Source organism: Armigeres subalbatus, chromosome 3 (assembly GCF_024139115.2).
Source record: "Armigeres subalbatus isolate Guangzhou_Male chromosome 3, GZ_Asu_2, whole genome shotgun sequence".
Taxonomy (NCBI): domain Eukaryota; kingdom Metazoa; phylum Arthropoda; class Insecta; order Diptera; family Culicidae; genus Armigeres; species Armigeres subalbatus.
Genome location: NC_085141.1, coordinates 93,788,270 through 93,805,540, shown reverse-complemented (window position 1 = coordinate 93,805,540; position 17,271 = coordinate 93,788,270). Strand labels below are relative to the sequence as shown.

General features: G+C 41.7%; 1 protein-coding gene across 1 annotated transcript; it reads right to left on the bottom strand.

Moving 5' to 3' along the window:
• Positions 1-3,572: 3,572 nt before the first annotated feature.
• LOC134227747 (U3 small nucleolar RNA-associated protein 14 homolog A) lies at positions 3,573-6,184 on the bottom strand. The gene is made up of 2 exons (XM_062709411.1): positions 4,805-6,184; positions 3,573-4,746 (listed from the first exon to the last, which is right to left on the bottom strand). The coding sequence occupies exons 1-2, from the start codon at positions 6,047-6,049 to the stop codon at positions 3,664-3,666; spliced, it is 2,328 nt and encodes a 775-aa protein (XP_062565395.1). The 5' UTR covers positions 6,050-6,184; the 3' UTR covers positions 3,573-3,663.
• Between the last annotated feature and the right edge of the window lie 11,087 nt (positions 6,185-17,271).

The following is a 17,271-nucleotide window of genomic DNA, read 5'->3' as shown; positions in this document are numbered from 1 at the left end:
GGGAACCGGCTTCATAGTGCTGGGTAAGATGCGCCAACGCGTGATTGGGTGGCAGCCAATCAACGCAAAGATGTGCAAGCTGAGGATTAAAGGCCGTTTCTTCAACTATAGCATCATCAACGTGCACTGCCCACACGAAGGGAGACCCGACGTCGAGGAAGAAGCGTTCTACGCACAGCTGGAGCAGACATACGATGGATGCCCACTGCGGGACGTCAAAATCGTTATCGGTGACATGAACGCACAGGTAGGAAGGGAGGAAATGTATAGACCGGTCATCGGACCGGATAGTCTGCACACCGTATCGAATGACAATGGCCAACGATGCATAAACTTCGCAGCCTCCCGCGGAATGGCAGTCCGAAGCACCTTCTTTCCCCGCAAAAATATCCACAAGGCCACATGGAGATCACCTAACCAAGAAACGGAAAACCAAATCGACCGCGTTCTAATCGACGGTAAATTCTTCTCCGACATCACGAACGTCCGCACTTACCGCATTGCGAATATTTTTTTTTATTGTCTTTATTAATGAGGTTTTCGGCCCTTGACCGGTTCACCTCATAGTGCGAATATTGAATCCGACCACTACCTCGTTGCAGTATGCCTGCGCTCAAAACTCTCGACGGTGTACAACACGCGTCGAAGTCGGACGCCGCGGCTTAACATTGGGCGGCTATAAGACGGTAGACTAGCCCAAGAATACGTGCAGCAGCTGGAAGTGGCACTCCCAACGGAACAGCAGCTAGGCGCAGCGTCTCTTAAAGATGGCTAGAGACGATCCGCCATTGGTAGCACCGCAACCGCTGCACTTGGCATGGTGCCCCCGGATCAGAGAAACGACTGGTATGACGGCGAATGTGAGCAGTTAGTGGAAGAGAAAAATGCAGCATGGGCGACATTGCTGCAACACCGCACGAGGGCGAACGAGGCACGGTATAAACAGGCGCGGAACAGACAAAACTCGATTTTCCGGAGGAAAAAGCGCCAGCAGGAAGATCGAGACCGTGAAGAGACGGACACAACTGTACCGCGCTAATAACACACGAAAGTTCTATGAGAAGTTAAACCGTTCACGTAAGGGCCACGTGCCACAGCCTGATATGTGTAAGGACATAAACGGGAACCTTCTTACGAACGAGCGTGAGGTGATCCAAAGGTGGCGACAGCACTGCGAAGAGCACCTGAATGGCGATGTGGCAGACGAAGATGGCGGTATGGTGATGGAGAACGCGCGCAGGACATAATTTTACCGGCTCCGGATCTCCAGGAAATCCAGGAGGAGATTGGCCGGCTGAAGAACAACAAAGCCCCTGGGGTTGACCAACTACCAGGAGAGCTATTTAAACACGGTGGTGAGGCACTGGCTAGAGCGCAGCACTGGGTAATTACCAAGGTTTGGGAGGATGAGGTTCTGCCGCAGGAGTGGATGGAAGGTGTCGTGCCCAGTCAACATTTTGGTACCTATAACTCTTGATATAGGTTATTATATAAGAACCAACTAAATCGTATATAATCCACAGATTGGCTATATACGTACCAAAGTGGAGGCGGTATAGGTACATACGAGTTTTATTTTACGATTTTTCCCGACATCATACGAACAGCATTAGAATATTAAAAATAAAAAATAAATCTTACCAGCACCAAGTCTCGAACATGCGATCTTTGGATCTGCAGGCGGATACTCCACCACTGCACCATACTGCACATCTTGAAGTGAGTCGGATTTTTGTCCAACATAAACTACACAATTTATTGTGCTTCCAGTTGAAAACCGAAGTGAGCTCTCGCGACAATTGAGTTTTTCCTTATTTCCTGATGTCGCAACTGCATCGCGACTAGTGCGCATCTATGCCACCGTCGTGCGCCATGATGCGCACTAGTCGCGACGTAGTTGCGACAAAAGGAAACGGGAGAAAACTCGATTGTCGCGAGAGCTCACTTCGGTTTTCAACTGGAAGTACAATAGCGAACCCCCAACTAAAAAGCGCCCCAACTAGAAAAACCCCAATTAGCGAACGTTTACTGTATGCAGTGCGATTTTGATTTTTAATGGAATCAAATACGACTTTATTTGCTGTTTGTTATACGATATATGGTTTACTGGGTGTGTCCCATCTTTAAAAAGGGCGATAAGCTGGATTGTAGCAACTACCGCGCAATCACATTGCTGAACGCCGCCTACAAGGTACTCTCCCAAATTTTATGCCGTCGACTAGCACCAACTGCAAGGGAGTTCGTGGGGCAGTACCAGGCGAATTTTATGGGCGAACGCTCCACCACGGACCAGGTGTTCGCCATTCGCCAAGTACTGCAGAAATGCCGCGAATACATCGTGCCCACACATCATCTATTCATCGACTTCAAAGCCGCATATGATACAATCGATCGGGACCAGCTATGGCAGCTAATGCACGAACACGGTTTTCCGGATAAACTGACACGGTTGGTCAAAGCGACGATGGATCGGGTGATGTGCGTAGTTCGAGTTTCAGGGGCATTCTCGAGTCCCTTCGAAACCCGCAGAGGGTTACGGCAAGGTGATGGTCTTTCGTGTCTGATATTCAACATCACTTTGGAGGGGGTAATACGAAGGGCAGGGATTAACACGAGTGGTACAATTTTCAATAAGTCCGTCCAGCTATTTGGCTTCGCGTACGACATAGATATTATGCCACGTAACATTGAGAAGATGGAGGAAGCCTACATCAGACTGAAGAGGGAAGCCAAGCGGATCGGACTAGTCATCAACACGTCCAAGACGAAGTACATGATAGGAAGAGGTTCAAGAGAAGGCAATGTGAGCCACCCACCGCGAGTTTGCATCGGTGGTGACGAAATCGAGGTGGTAGAAGAATTTGTGTACTTGGGCTCACTGGTGACTGCCGAAAATGATACCAGCAGAGAAATTTGGAGACGCATAGTGGCTGGAAATCGTACATACATTGGACTCCGCAAGACGCTCCGATCGAATAGAGTTTTCCGCCGTACCAAACTGACAATCTACCAAACGCTCATTAGACCGGTAGTCCTCTACGGACACGAGACCTGGACGATGCTCGTGGAGGACCAACGCGCACTGGGAGTTTTTTAAAAAAAAAAGTGCTGCGTACCATCTATGGTGGGGTGCAGATGGCGGATGGTACGTGGAGGAGGCGAATTAACCACGAGTTGCATCAGCTGTTGGGAGAACCATCCATCGTTCACACCGCGAAAATCGGACGACTGCGATGGGCCGGGCACGTAGCCAGAATGTCGGACAGTAACCCGGTGAAAATGGTTCTCGACAACGATCCGACGGGCACAAGAAGGCGAGGTGCGCAGCGGGCAAGGTGGATCGATCAGGTGGAAGATGACTTGCGGACCCTCCGTAGACTGCGTGGTTGGCGACGTGTAGCCATGGACCGAGCCGAATGGAGTAGACTCTTATATACCGCACAGGCCACTTCGGCCTTAAGTTTGAATAAATAATAATACTATTTTATCACGAGAAAGGCACCATTACCGCTAGGTGGATTAATCAGGGTTTCATTCGATTTCGGACCCGTACGTCATAGTTGGACATTAGATATGAAATAAATAAAGCCTCGTTCGAACTTTATTATTACCTTTATAACAATCATCTCTGTTTTTCATGGATTCATAAAATTACGCAGCAGCTTAGGCCTCTTCCAAAAATTCCTCGTACTTCTTGATCGCCTTGTTGTACTGTTTTCCACCGACACGGAAGCTCTTCTTCACGTCCTGCAGCAAAATGTCCTTTTTCATGGGTTCAATGATTGCACCCATCTTAGTCACCACCCGTGGTTCCACCAGCGTTGAATGCGCTGTCTCCGGGATAAACGTCCGACCCACCGGGGCCCTCAAGGACGCTTCGTAGTCCTTCACAGTAACGAAGGGGAACGGAAGCTCATTCACCAGATGAGCGGACATTTTTTGATTCGCTGCGTCCTCGTTGATGATGACGCGTTCCTTGTTGTCATCTCTGCGAGGCAGCACCGGTGCCGCCTTGAACATTTTTCGACGGGTTTTCTTGGGCATACGCTTTTTGATTCCAGCACCACCCCATGCACCCCAGCCCGGAAGGGACAGATCAACTTCTTTCGGTTTGTTTCGCTCCCGCTCGTCTTGCTTTTCCTTCTCGAAGTCGACCACAATGTCGTCGTCCTCGAAAGCTTCTGCTATGGTGAGCTTCTGGTTGCGCTCCGGGTCGCCATGTTCGTCTTCGTCTTCGCCGGAGAGCTCACCGACCGTGGTAAAGTCTGGGATGGCATTCAGGAGATGCTTTGGTTTCATCTGAACAAATTGCTTTGGATTGATAGTCACTTCCAAACGCGATTCCGTTGGTTGATGCAGTTTGTCCTCAGAGAAGAATGTTGCGATATTTTTAGGGAGTATTCCATCATCTTTGTCTTTTCCAACAGTTTCATCTAGTTCAAGATCAGCATCAGCCAGCGAAGCTTTCTTTTTGAAGGCTAGCTCGGATGTCCCGTTGGATTTTCGTTTATTGTTTGATTTTTCATTATGTTCTGTCTGTTTCTGAGCTTGTGTCAATTTTTGGACATTCGCCAATTTTTCCTGCACCTTTTTCTGGAGAGCTTCCTGGGCATCATCGAACATTTCTTCTAAATTAAACTCTCTGGCTTTGCCATTCTTTTTCTTCTGTTTTGTCGGCAGTTCATCAGCTTCACTCAAATCTTCTTCATTCCAAGCGGTAGTAGCAACGGCATTCGATTTTTGAACCTAATAGTATTGAGCATTAAGGAACTATTATTACTATCAAATGTAGCTTTGCAATTACCTTTGTTTTGAAGACTTCTAGTTGACGGTCCTCTTCAGAGTCTTCCTCATCCTCTTTGATGTCATCGGAACATTGATCATTTTCTTCTTCATCGTTACCGTAGCCTTTACTGTCGCCAACATTTTGCTTAATCGCTTGTTCCACCTTGTTTCTCTGGTCCCAGTATTTTCGATAGCCACTGGTGAACTCCTTATTGGCTTCCTCCTCATGCTTTCCCTTTTTGCGTACCCAAGGGTTATCATCACCTTCATCTTCTTCAATAACCTCTTCTTCGCCCGATTCTTCCGACTCATTCTCCGCCAGCTTCTTCGCCATCAGTTCCTTTCCGATGGACAATTGCTCCGCAATTTCTTTCCGTACATTCATATCATACTTAGCTCTGATTTGCATATTCTTCGCCCAAGATCCGGTGTTCTTGTGTCGCAGGGTGGCTCTTTCTTGGTATCTCTGTTTCTCTATCAACTCCAATTGCTTCAAAGCTGCTTCCGGATCCGTTTTCTGCAATTCTTCAAACTGTTTGATTTGATCTCGGATTCTCTCTCGCTTCATCAGCTTATGAAACTTTTTGCTCTTAATCTTGTTCATCCGCCGGCCTTTGGCAATTTTATAGGCCTCTCGCATCTTTTGTCGCGCAGCCTCCTTTCTTTTTTGCTTCAACTCTTTTAGCGTCAACGTGTATTTATCTTCCGGTTCTTCCTCGGCCTCCTCCTTTTGATATTCCCGATCCAACTCTTCCATTGCTTTCATTAAATCGGACTTGATGCGGTACTGGGACAATTTCTGAGGAGCTTCATTCGCCATTCCAACGCTCCCGTACTGCAGCGGAAACACGGTTTGTGGCGCCACATCGCTTGCCGTAATCACCGGTTCCCATAAATCCAAACTAGTCTGCGCCTTGCCATACAACGTGTCCCGCTGTATGCGATCTGCCACAGGTTTCTCCAAGGGCTTCCGCAATGTTTGCCTTTTGGTCTTGATGTGACTCAGTTGCTTTTCTAATGCCGTATTTTTATCACTTTTCTTCAGAATACCCAACAACTCGTCCACCTTTATCGATGGTTTGAACTTTTTCCTTCCATCCTCTGAGCTGAACGTTCCTTTGACCAGACTGAATTCGGACTTTTTGATCGTCGGCTCGGTGCGAGTTACCTTCTGGACATCTTGTGTCCGAACGAGACTGTTGATACCAGCTAGCAGGTTTCGATGGGCGACGGGATCGACCTGGTCAACTTCGTCGTCGGACATGCTGGCCACCACGAGATTATGAAGCCGAGGTTCACGAAATATTCACGACTAAACAACACAACACGTGCAGCACGATACGATAGCAAGACCCGATGCGACAACGGCGACATCAACATCCACGAATCGAATGTTTACTTTGTTGACAGATCTCTGTGATTGGTCGGAAAATATACGCACAAACACAAGTGCGGTTTATTTACGCGGCTCATCGAGTTTTGACTGTAGTTTGGCGGATGCAACTATATGAAGTTTTTTAGATAACAATTTTTGTGTTTTTTACGATTAAGATTTTTTTGTGAATTTTATAGATTATCTGAAACTGACTAGTTCCTCACTGTGTTGAACAACACACCTTTAGCAAAATCATTCAAAACAAACATTACAATTGCGGCAAAATGTTATAACCGATGGCTTTTACATATTCGAAATCAATCGAATTTACAAAAAAAATCAATCAACGCATGCTATGTAAATATGTTTGCTATCTACACATCAAACAGTTTCGTACATATGTGAATTTTGTATCAAAACTACAAAAATATTTCCAATTTATTGATTATTAAATATTGTGCATTCTCAAATCTGATTTTAGATCCGTCAACCGTCATTGAGTTTTCTCGCGTGAAATATTTTGCATAATTCCGGGGCGGTGGGATCAGAACTTGCGTAAAAAATTGGTTTCGATGGGTTGGGTATGAATATTTATAAATCTCTAGCCTGGAAGCTCTCAGATTTTAGTTGCAGATATCCGCATTTTTTTCACTCTGCTAAAACGAAAATCAAAACGGCAGACTATAGTTTATAGTCTCTATACTCCGAATCGGTTGATTACCCATGTGGCATTTTTAAGTGCAGCGACTGTGTTGTTAAGAGTTAAATCAACAGTGATCCAACTGCCGGTGCATTCATTTTGAATCTGAAACTTGTATTTGACATAAAATATAATATATTTTATGTCAAATACAAGTTTCAGTTATATATATCTTCTTATATATAAAAATGAAATGGTCTGTGTTCGTATCCGCATAACTCGAAAACGGCTGGATGGATTTTTTTCATTTCTTCAGCTGAAACATTCGTTATAGTTTCCGACGGGTTTATATGATATTTCCTAATGCGAAAATTACGAGTACAGTTGAGCAAATCGTGAAAAACTAAAATTGTGATTCCTATGCGAACTTTGCATGGGCAGTTCGGAACGCACATTCTCGCCTACTATGCAGGACAACGTCTGCCGGGTCGACTAGTATATATATATATATATATATATATATATATATATATATATATATACAGTGAACGTTCGCTAATTGGGGTTTTTCTAGTTGGGGCGAGAGATGAGCCAGCCTAGGGCTGAAAATCTCTTTAATAAAGATAAATAAATAATAGTTGGGGCGCTTTTTAGTTGGGGGTTAGCTAATTGGGGCGAAACCCAATTTAAAAACAGCTAAACGTCAGAATGTGATGTCAAAAACGCGTTGACGTTTTGTTTCCGTGTTTGGCGGGATCGATATTTTCTGGCACGTAAAATTTTCCTTTGTTCAAAGCAAAAAGTAAACAACATTGACGCTTGTCAAAGCGCCCCAATTAGCGAACGGAATTCGCTATAGTTGGGGTGAGGTCGTGCCCCAATTAGCGAACGATCACTGTAGTCGGTAAATTTTACCGAAATCTCAACAGCAGATCTGTTCGGTAATTATTATACAGATTTTTTGTAATTTTTTGCATTGTCCAACTGTCAAAATCACTGAAAATCAGTAAAATTATTTACCGAACAGTTCTGCTGTTGAGATTTCGGTAAAATTTTACCGAATTCGGTGATTTATTTTACGTGTGTAGCATTTGACTACCAGATTTCACAATTCCAAACGTTCACATTTCATTTACTTACCTTTCTGTACCTGTAAAACATCCTAATTATCAATTTGGAAGCAAGAAAACGTATGCTTCCACTCTTGCTCCTGCTCCTCTGCTGACTTCCGATCGGATTCGATCCGAACTAGAGATGTCGCAAATTAATCGGTTACTTCGATTAATCGATTCATCGTTGTGATAATCGATTAATTTTGAATCTATTATTACCCAACGATTAATCGATTCAATAATCGAGAGGAATCTTGAGTAATCGATTACCCGCATAATAAAAAACAACATGTTATATGGTCAGAATCATTATTACGATGTAAGATATAGCTTCACAGTTTACGTTGCGGTTATCGAATACTTTTCGACCGATTCTACCATAACTGCTCGACATCATCACTAAATGTCAACATATAACATGCTGTCTCTAAAATGTTCTTTATTTCCTGCATTATATGTCAACATTTTATCATACTGTTGACAGAAAATTTTGCACGCGAAAACAGGCGATTTTTTATGGTGACATAACTTAACAACCCATTCAACATATTGTTATTTGTCAAATAACCGTACCACAAACTGTTAAAACTTTATATGAGATTGTTCATTTACAGTTGTCAACAGTAAAGGATACTGTTGTCGACCGCACGGGAAAATATCCATGTACAGTTTGTAATTATGCGGGAGTTACTAATCGATTAATCAGAATTTTACGACATCATAAGGATGTCGAAAATTAATTGATTATTTCGATTAATCGTTTCATCGTTGTGATAATCGATTAATTTTGAATCGATTACTATCCAGTTTTCCGCGAGCGGTAATGGCCGCCAGCTTGCCTGCAGGTTAGTCTCTGGTTTGACGTTTCTGGAGGTCAACTGCACCCACCATTCGAGCATTTTGATCAATGTGGTATATGAGAAGGCTTGAATTCACTGAATCAGCACCTTTTTATATGCCACATTGGTCAGAATGCTCGGAGCGGTGGGTGCAGTTGACCTCCAGAAACGTCAAATCAGAGACTGACCCGCAGCCAAGCTGGCGGCCATTACCGCTCGCGGAAAACTGGATACAATGATTAATCGCTTCAATAATCGACAAGAATCAAGAGTAATCGATTAGTAACTAATCGATTAATCGGGATTTTACGACATCTCTAATCCGAACTCGAGTTTATGCAAGTAGAGATGTCGTAAAATCTCGATTAATCGATTAGTTACTAATCGATTACTCTTGATTCTTGTCGATTATTGAATCGATTAAACATTGTATAGTAATCGATTCAAAATTAATCGATTATCACAACGATGAATCGATTAATCGAAATAATCAATTAATTTTCGACATCCTTATGATGTCGTAAAATTCTGATTAATCGATTAGTAACTAATCGATTACTCACGATTCATCTCGATTATTGAATCGATTAATCGTTGGGTAATAATCGATTCAAAATTAATCGATTATCACAACGATGAATCGATTAATCGAAGTAATCGATTAATTTGCGACATCTCTATATGCAAGGGCCTCATACGCCTGTCACTGGCGAACAAAGCTCGTGTACTCTGCATCGAAGCTTAGAACCGGTGTTAGGGCGCAATCGTTAATGCGAACATTTTTATATTCGGTTAGTTACTGCAAATAAATTCTTTTTCGAGTCCCTATAATCAAGCAGGTATCTTAAGCATACCACATCGTTATAATGCTGCATGATTGAGTGTTTAATTTTGTTAAAATATCGAAAACAAAAGTGTGCATAAAAATTGCCTCGCCATAACAAAAAGGTGGTAGAGAATTAACACTGTTGTTTACAGTTTAGAACCAAATCCAGATGTCGCACATGTTGGGGTAGGGATTCAGTGCTCCACCTTCTCCCCCTGAGTTTATGTTTACTTTTGCAAGAGCGAACGAGGGGCTACCCTCTACACAGAGCAAAAAAAAGTTGGGATTCCAACATGCTAAAACTTTGCAGTGAAATGCAAAATTTTTACTCAGGTTGGAACTGTGATTTTCACAGTGAAAAATTTCAAAACAATATTTATAAAATAATCAACCAAACTGCAACATTTCGCATTTTTGGCAACATTGACTGGAAATAATGATATAAACTGGCAGCTACCTACTATCTGTCAGTGACAAAAAAGAAATTGAAAAGCGCGCTTGAAAAAAAAGTACCGATTGGAAAATTCTTTGTCGGAACTATTTTATTCGGAGTTTCGGCACCAAATTCATCAAAATTCAAATGATCCTATACGTCGCCATCAACCACGGAATGGACGAAAGGATCGAAAACCATCTTCGAGATGAACAGGTAGCTGTAATTTGGTTTGAAAATGTTTGCCTACAATATATTGTGATAACCCCTTTTTTAGATTGCTGTAAGGTGATACCTTCGACGGAAACGATGGAAACCTTCGACGGAAACTGAGCGCATTGTTCGGAAGTATTTGGAATGGGAAACGCCAAGTGGACTGCAGCAAAGTCCCGCGTTGACCGATTTCCTCGATGCAATGGGTGACTATCAACGAAACGACTCACATACACTTCGAGGTGCTTCGACGATTTGAACATGAACCGTGCAACATTGTCCACGGTTTCGATTCCGATGTCCATCGCCATGGATTCCCGGAACGATACAATTCTGCGGTACGAAATGATCCACTAAACGTTAAGTAACAAACACGGCCATCCAGTCGCTATCCATAAAAGAAACAATAAACATCCAATAATTGTGTAAAATTTACGTCGTCGTTCATTTTTTTATTCTTTATTTTCGCTTAATTGAAATAAAAACACACAATACTTATTGTTTTGAAAGTGTAATTGTTGATTTCAATGTAAAATACACATTTAATTTTAAGAGGAAGCTCTTGCCTTAATAACTAAATACACATTTAGTTTTGAATGGAAAATGTTGTTTTAAAAAGATTTCTCTTGTCAAAGTTCATCCCGAAGTGACATTTTTGAAATTGTAGATTTAACAATCCTATACTTTCTACTGAAAATCACTAACTGATTTTCTTAATTTTACCAACGTTTCTTTGACTTTTACCAACGATTTTTTTTTTGTGTGTATACACAATAATGGATGGAACACGTTCTTGAATGTTTGGAATATTATTCAAGATTTTGTTTGAGTAATGTTTTAATTCACAAGAATCAAATTATTAAAATATAAAATAAGAAAGCACTTTTATTTGCATTTTCCTACCTTTGAACTGATGGTTTGATCACAGACAAACAGACGTAACAGCTTGAATATTTTTCTGAAAAATCCATCGCCCAACTCCTCTACCACCATCTTGCAAGCATGTTACACAAAACAATGTTTCGTAAAACATTGTAACCAGAAGGCGCTTGAGTGATCTGTCAAACTCGAAGGATTACGACGCTAGCGCCTCTAGTTGTGAAATGCGTAACCAATCAAATTCAAATTGATCGTTGAAGTCATGGTCGATGGTAATTTCTCTAGTGTTACGTCTGTTTGTCTGTGGTTTGATGCACTGCTCGATTGCTACTAGCAGATTCATCTGTTTTCAAACCGGTGTTTTCCACTCAATTTCGGGCTAAAACAATTCTATCCCTTCAAAATTCACTTCACAGCACATAAAGCACATCACATTTTCACTATGAATATAATTATATTTTAAAAACCAACGCGATTTCCTATAGTTTGATATAGGTTTCTGTCGAACAACGTCTCAATTATCCTTGTCCGTATTCCAAACTGTTTACATGGCTGGCAGTATCTGCAAGGGTTGCCGACCAACATTTTTAGTTAAAAAAAACTTTCATTGAATTTCAACTCTTATGTTTGTGAAATAAATTATATCGAAAAGATAAATTATGACAAACACAAAATTTAACTGATAAGATGGAAAACTGCAACAAAAACAGAAATTTTGTAATTATATTTCAACTCAAATACAAAATATTGAAGAATTCGGCATCACCCGGATAAAAATGTACTATTGGTGCAATAGTGTAAACAATTGAATTACCATAACATGTACGGTATACAATAGGATACATTGTTTCTTGATGGTTGCACGGATTGTATCAACACTGAGGATACAATACATCAACATATTTCTCTAAAGTAACTATACTTGCAATTGTTTTTGAAACGTTTTCGTACATAAGTTTAATACATTGATAACTTTTGAAACGTTTATTTAAATTGCATATAAACTATTTACAAATATTTAAATTGCATTGTTGAACAGTAAAGCTGTCACAACTGAGAAATTAAAAATCGTATTGTTTTACTATACAAATACAATACAATCCATTGTATTTTGAACAGTTTTGTTCGGATATTTCAACAATATATTAACCATATACTCTATTGTGTGACGAAAAAAATGTATGGAAAATCTCAGATTTTGTATAGTTACGATACTTAACAACCCGTACATTCTATTGCGAAAACTTCATTTACATTTCAGCAAATGGTTCATAACAATGCATTCTAATGTATTTCTATGGTTTTATTTACAATATAATCTATTGCCAATTTATTGTTATTAATAGTAGTGTTACAATAAATTGTATTGTTATTCTACTGTATTTTTTATTCGGGCACTGCAATCATATCGTTACGTATACACACATGCAATAGTGTGCGTATTTTATGTTGGAAACAGTATTATTGATATAGGTACAGGCATAGGATTAACTGTTTTTGAATGTTATTGAAATAGGTGCATGGCGGTAATGATGTTTTTTAGCTAAATACTTCTATAATATGATGAAAATTTCATTTTTGAAGTTACCAAATTGTTTTCAATTAAAAATTACATGAGCCGAGCATAATTATTCACATGTTTCTTGATTATTGGGTGAGAAATCAATGCATTTTATATGCGCATTGCCTTATTGTTATTGATATAGGAACAGATACCCTATATTTTTTCTGAGTGTTGGAAATGGAAATTTCAAAGTCAATTTTTATTTATTTGTTAACAGATGTTTGTCTTTTTCTTGCTCCTGCTCCTCCTGATGGTGGTATTGAACTCGATGTCTCTGCGTGCAAGTCCCTGCATGATCCGATGCGCCAGCGGACATATTTGAAACGAGTGAGTCACTTAAGCCCCAAACGCAATACAACGGAACGGCGACGGAAACGGCAAATTTGACAGAAAATATATGGGCTAACTGTCAAATTTTCCGTTTCCGTCGCCGTTCCGTTGTATTGCGTTTGGGGCTTTACTGATTAAGTGTAAATAATCTTCTATGCCAACATGATTAAATTTAAATTGTAGTCATATCATCTAAAGATCACAACACCTCGGGAGTGTAGTGGTTAGCAATTGCGGCTCTAATGCAAAGTATGCGGGTTCGAATCCCACTTCATTCGTATTTTTTATGAATGCGTTAAATAAATATAATATGAAGAATCAATTTTAGCCTAAACTTTGGGAAACATTGAAATCGCTTGAAAGGTGAACTTGTTTGGAACTTTTGTGTTCGAAGTTTTTATGACGCTATTAAGAAGCCTTTATTCTACTTTGTAGTTGCTAGAGAGTGCTTTTCAAAGTGCTTTTAGAACTTCTTTAGAACTTGAAGTTGCCTAAAGTTCACATTGGAACTTTTGGGATCCATAAGTAGCTTCAAGACTTATTTAGCCTCTTAATCAGCTAGAAAGTGCTGTCGGAACTTTACATGAACTCTTAGAAACTTCAAAGGGGATTTTATTAAGCAATGACGAAATTTTGGTTGCTTGGGATGTTTGATTCAAACATATTACCATTTTGGAAACCAACATGTATATTTTTGAAGCAAATGGATGAAGTTTGTATTCGTGATTGCCTTATGAATGATGATTTTCATTTAAAAAAAAGTAAAGTTCGGCAGACTGGGTTCGAACCATGGACGTCGGGGTCGGGAGGCTGGTATGTAGATCACACGCCCATCGACGCTTGGATACTCGGGAAGTTAACTGCGTGTAATAAGAACTGTTGGTGGAAGAAACAGTCGAAGATTCATAAGGTGCCAGTTATGATCTTCATTAATCCATTAATCCAGTTCGCTGAGTGCTGGACTCGATCCTGGGCCAATCGCTTCCAGTCGCCCTGTACATTGAGCGCCCTCAGATCCTCTGCAACTGCAAAAAGCCATCGTGTACGCGGCTTTTCACGAAGCCTGCAGCCTCTTCCGGGTTCTCTACTAAATATTATCTTCACTTGACGTTCTTCCGGCATACGAACAACGTGTCCAGCCTACAGTAATCTGCCGAGTTGTATAAGCTTAATAATATTCAGCCATTTATTCACCAGGTCAACTGTATCTAAGGAGAGATTACAGCGAACGATGCGTTACAATATCCAGCGATTGTCGGCGGAAGGAGTATCGGCTGGGTACCGCCATAAGCTCGACGAACGAATAAGTGCAATCAACGATAGCAACAACATCAACTATCTATGGGAGTCGATCCATGGAGCGGTGAGCACAACAGCACGAGAAGTGGTAGGCACTGCACAGAGGCGACCCAGGCCGAGTTGGTTAGATGTGGAGTATCAGAGAGTAACAGACGAGAATAATGTTACCAGAAGCCGGATGTTGGTGTCCCGATAACCGACCGAATAGAGATCGGTACAAGGACGCAAGAGCAATCGAAAAACGAACCCACCGCAGGAAGAAGATAGAATATGACGAACTAGTGATTAGCGAGGCGCAGGAAAAAATGGAGCAGAATGGTATGCGAAGGTTTCATGAGTCTGTCAATGGGGTGCGGAAAAAGACAGCGCCATCTCCCATCATGTGCAACGGCCGAGAAGGGAATTTGCTGACAGATTAAACCGGAGTGGCTGTCAGGTGGAACAACACTTTCGAGACTTTGTTGAATAGTGGAAGTGACGGAGTATCGGTGAACAGAATAAATATTAGCGACGATGGACAAGCTGTGGAGTCGCCTACACTAGATGAGGTTAAAAAAGCTGAACAACAATAAGGCTGCGGGGAAGGACTAGTTCCCAGGCTGAACTTCTCAAACATGGCAGTGAGCAGCTTTAGGCCACGTTCAGACATGAGATGTCATATGCATTATTTGCAGTGAAAATAAGAAATGTGAACTTTGATGTCAATGCCTGCTAGCTGGTTGGACGGCCTCATTTGCCATATCTCTATGAAAGGACACAGAGTGGAGTGCGCCAATTAGCGAGGAATAACCCTCCTTAATTCGGCGTACAAAATTATCTCGAAAATGATGTCACGTATTCTGTTCAACATATTGAGACCGCTTGAAGAGTCCTTCGTCGGCGAATACCAAGCAGGTTCTCGTGAGGGCCGATCAACGACGGATCAAATGTTTACCCTGATAAATTCCGGGAGTACAACTTGCAGACACATCATCTATTTATTGATTTCAAGGCGGCGTACGATTCAGTGAAACGGAATGAATTATGGCAAACTATTCTGGAACATGGGTTTCCGGCGAAACTGATACGGCTGATTCGTTTAACGTTGGACGAATCGAAATCAAGTGTAAGGGTTGCGGATGAAATATCGACGTCATTTGTATCCTTAGATGGATTAAAGCAGGATGATGCACTCTCGAATCTACTGTTCAATATAGCGCTCGAAGTAGCGATTAGGAGAGCTGCAAAGAAGCGGTGCCATTATCACAAGATCGCATATGCTCCTGGGACGATATCGATTTTATCGGGATTGATCGTCGTGCCGTGGAAGAGGCTTTTGTGCCTTTTAAGAGAGAGAGACAGCGAGGATTGGACTCATGATCAATACCAGCAAAACGAAGTACATGGTCGCTGGCAATCAACGTAGGTTCATTAGTGGTGGTGGTAGCGAAATGGTACTGAATGGTGGAAAATTTGAAGTGGTAGAAGAATTTGTGTTTCTTGGAACATTAGTGACGTGCGATAATGATGTTACCTGCGAGGTGAAAAGGCGTATTGCAGCTGCTAATAAGGCGTATTACGGATTTCGTAACCAGTTGAAGTCCCGTAGTCTGCAAACGAAGTCAAAATTCTCGCTGTATAATACTCTGATCCTCGGCGGTAAACGCCGTGGCGGCGTCGCATGAATCACGAGGAAGACTCAAATATAGCCGGCTGTGAATAGCCTTTTGGAATATGTTGGATAACCCTGAAGAGAAGATAACTTTTTGGAGAAAAGGGATCCTTCCCAGGCTTCCGGATGGGGATGACTTGCCGACTTCCAGGATGATGGTTACAAGATAAAAATTGTCGATTCGGTTCCCTCTGTCCAGAACATATTGTAAAATCGTATGTATTTTTCCTTTTTTCGACAGTTAGAACCTTATCCTCGCCAGTAAAAGATGTTCCGGACAGCGACAACCTTCATCTTGTAACTAAAATATCTTTTATATAGGACATCAATTCGCCAACTGAGATTCCCGAAAAGTCGTTGGGAGTTAAAGGGATGTTGATGTTATGGTATTCGGGATGTTAGGGTGTTGTTTACTTGCCTAGCCGTTGGCATATGCTGTTCACGGACCTAGCACCTCTTGAATGGCGTGGAGCTGCTCGTCAATTTCTTTGGGTGTGGTCGACGGGGTCGCTGGTACGACGCGCCTTTGGAACTGGCCCCAGTCGACTCGATGATAATTTCGCCAGGACAACTGAAGACGATTAACCGAGGAGCCCACTTCCGCCACCACCGGATAGTGATTCGAGCTGAGCTTCTGGCAGACGACCGGCTGCGAGATGTTGAATGGACCCTGGACCGTCGTAGCCGAGTGGAGGGCTTTAGGCTCAGGATAGTATAGTGGCTTTCCTCCATATCGTTGTTCCAGATGGTTCCGTTTCGATTGTCACCAATATTGCTCCATGATTGATGCTTCGCGTTCAGATCTCCGGCAATGATATACTGACCTTGTCTCCATGTTAGGTTGACGATGTCCCTCCAAAGGGCGGCTGATGATCCATCGCCGGCTTAGGCTTGAGTTGGGCAATACGACGCGATGAGCGTGATTGTGCTGACAGAAGTGATAACTTTGAAACTGATGGTCTCGATGGCTCTCAGCTAGACACTTGGTAGCACGCGACAGTTGATGTTGTAGCGAAGAACCATAAGTACGTTGTTCTACGTCTTACTAACTGTGAATAATAAGATATCTATTATAAATATCATTATCCTAAACTGCGGCTTCGTCATATTGCACGCCTAATCCTACAAAATAAACGTATTGAAAAAAAAAGTTTCAGGGGATCTCGCATCTTATCTCGAAATTCACACGATTTATGATATGAACACAAACATTTAGCAAACATTCAATGAATATGATTGTATATTAAACCTAAATATTATTTACAAGAAATTATATTATCCCTTGTAATCGGATTTATTTGCGTACTGCATTCCGTATCGGCGTA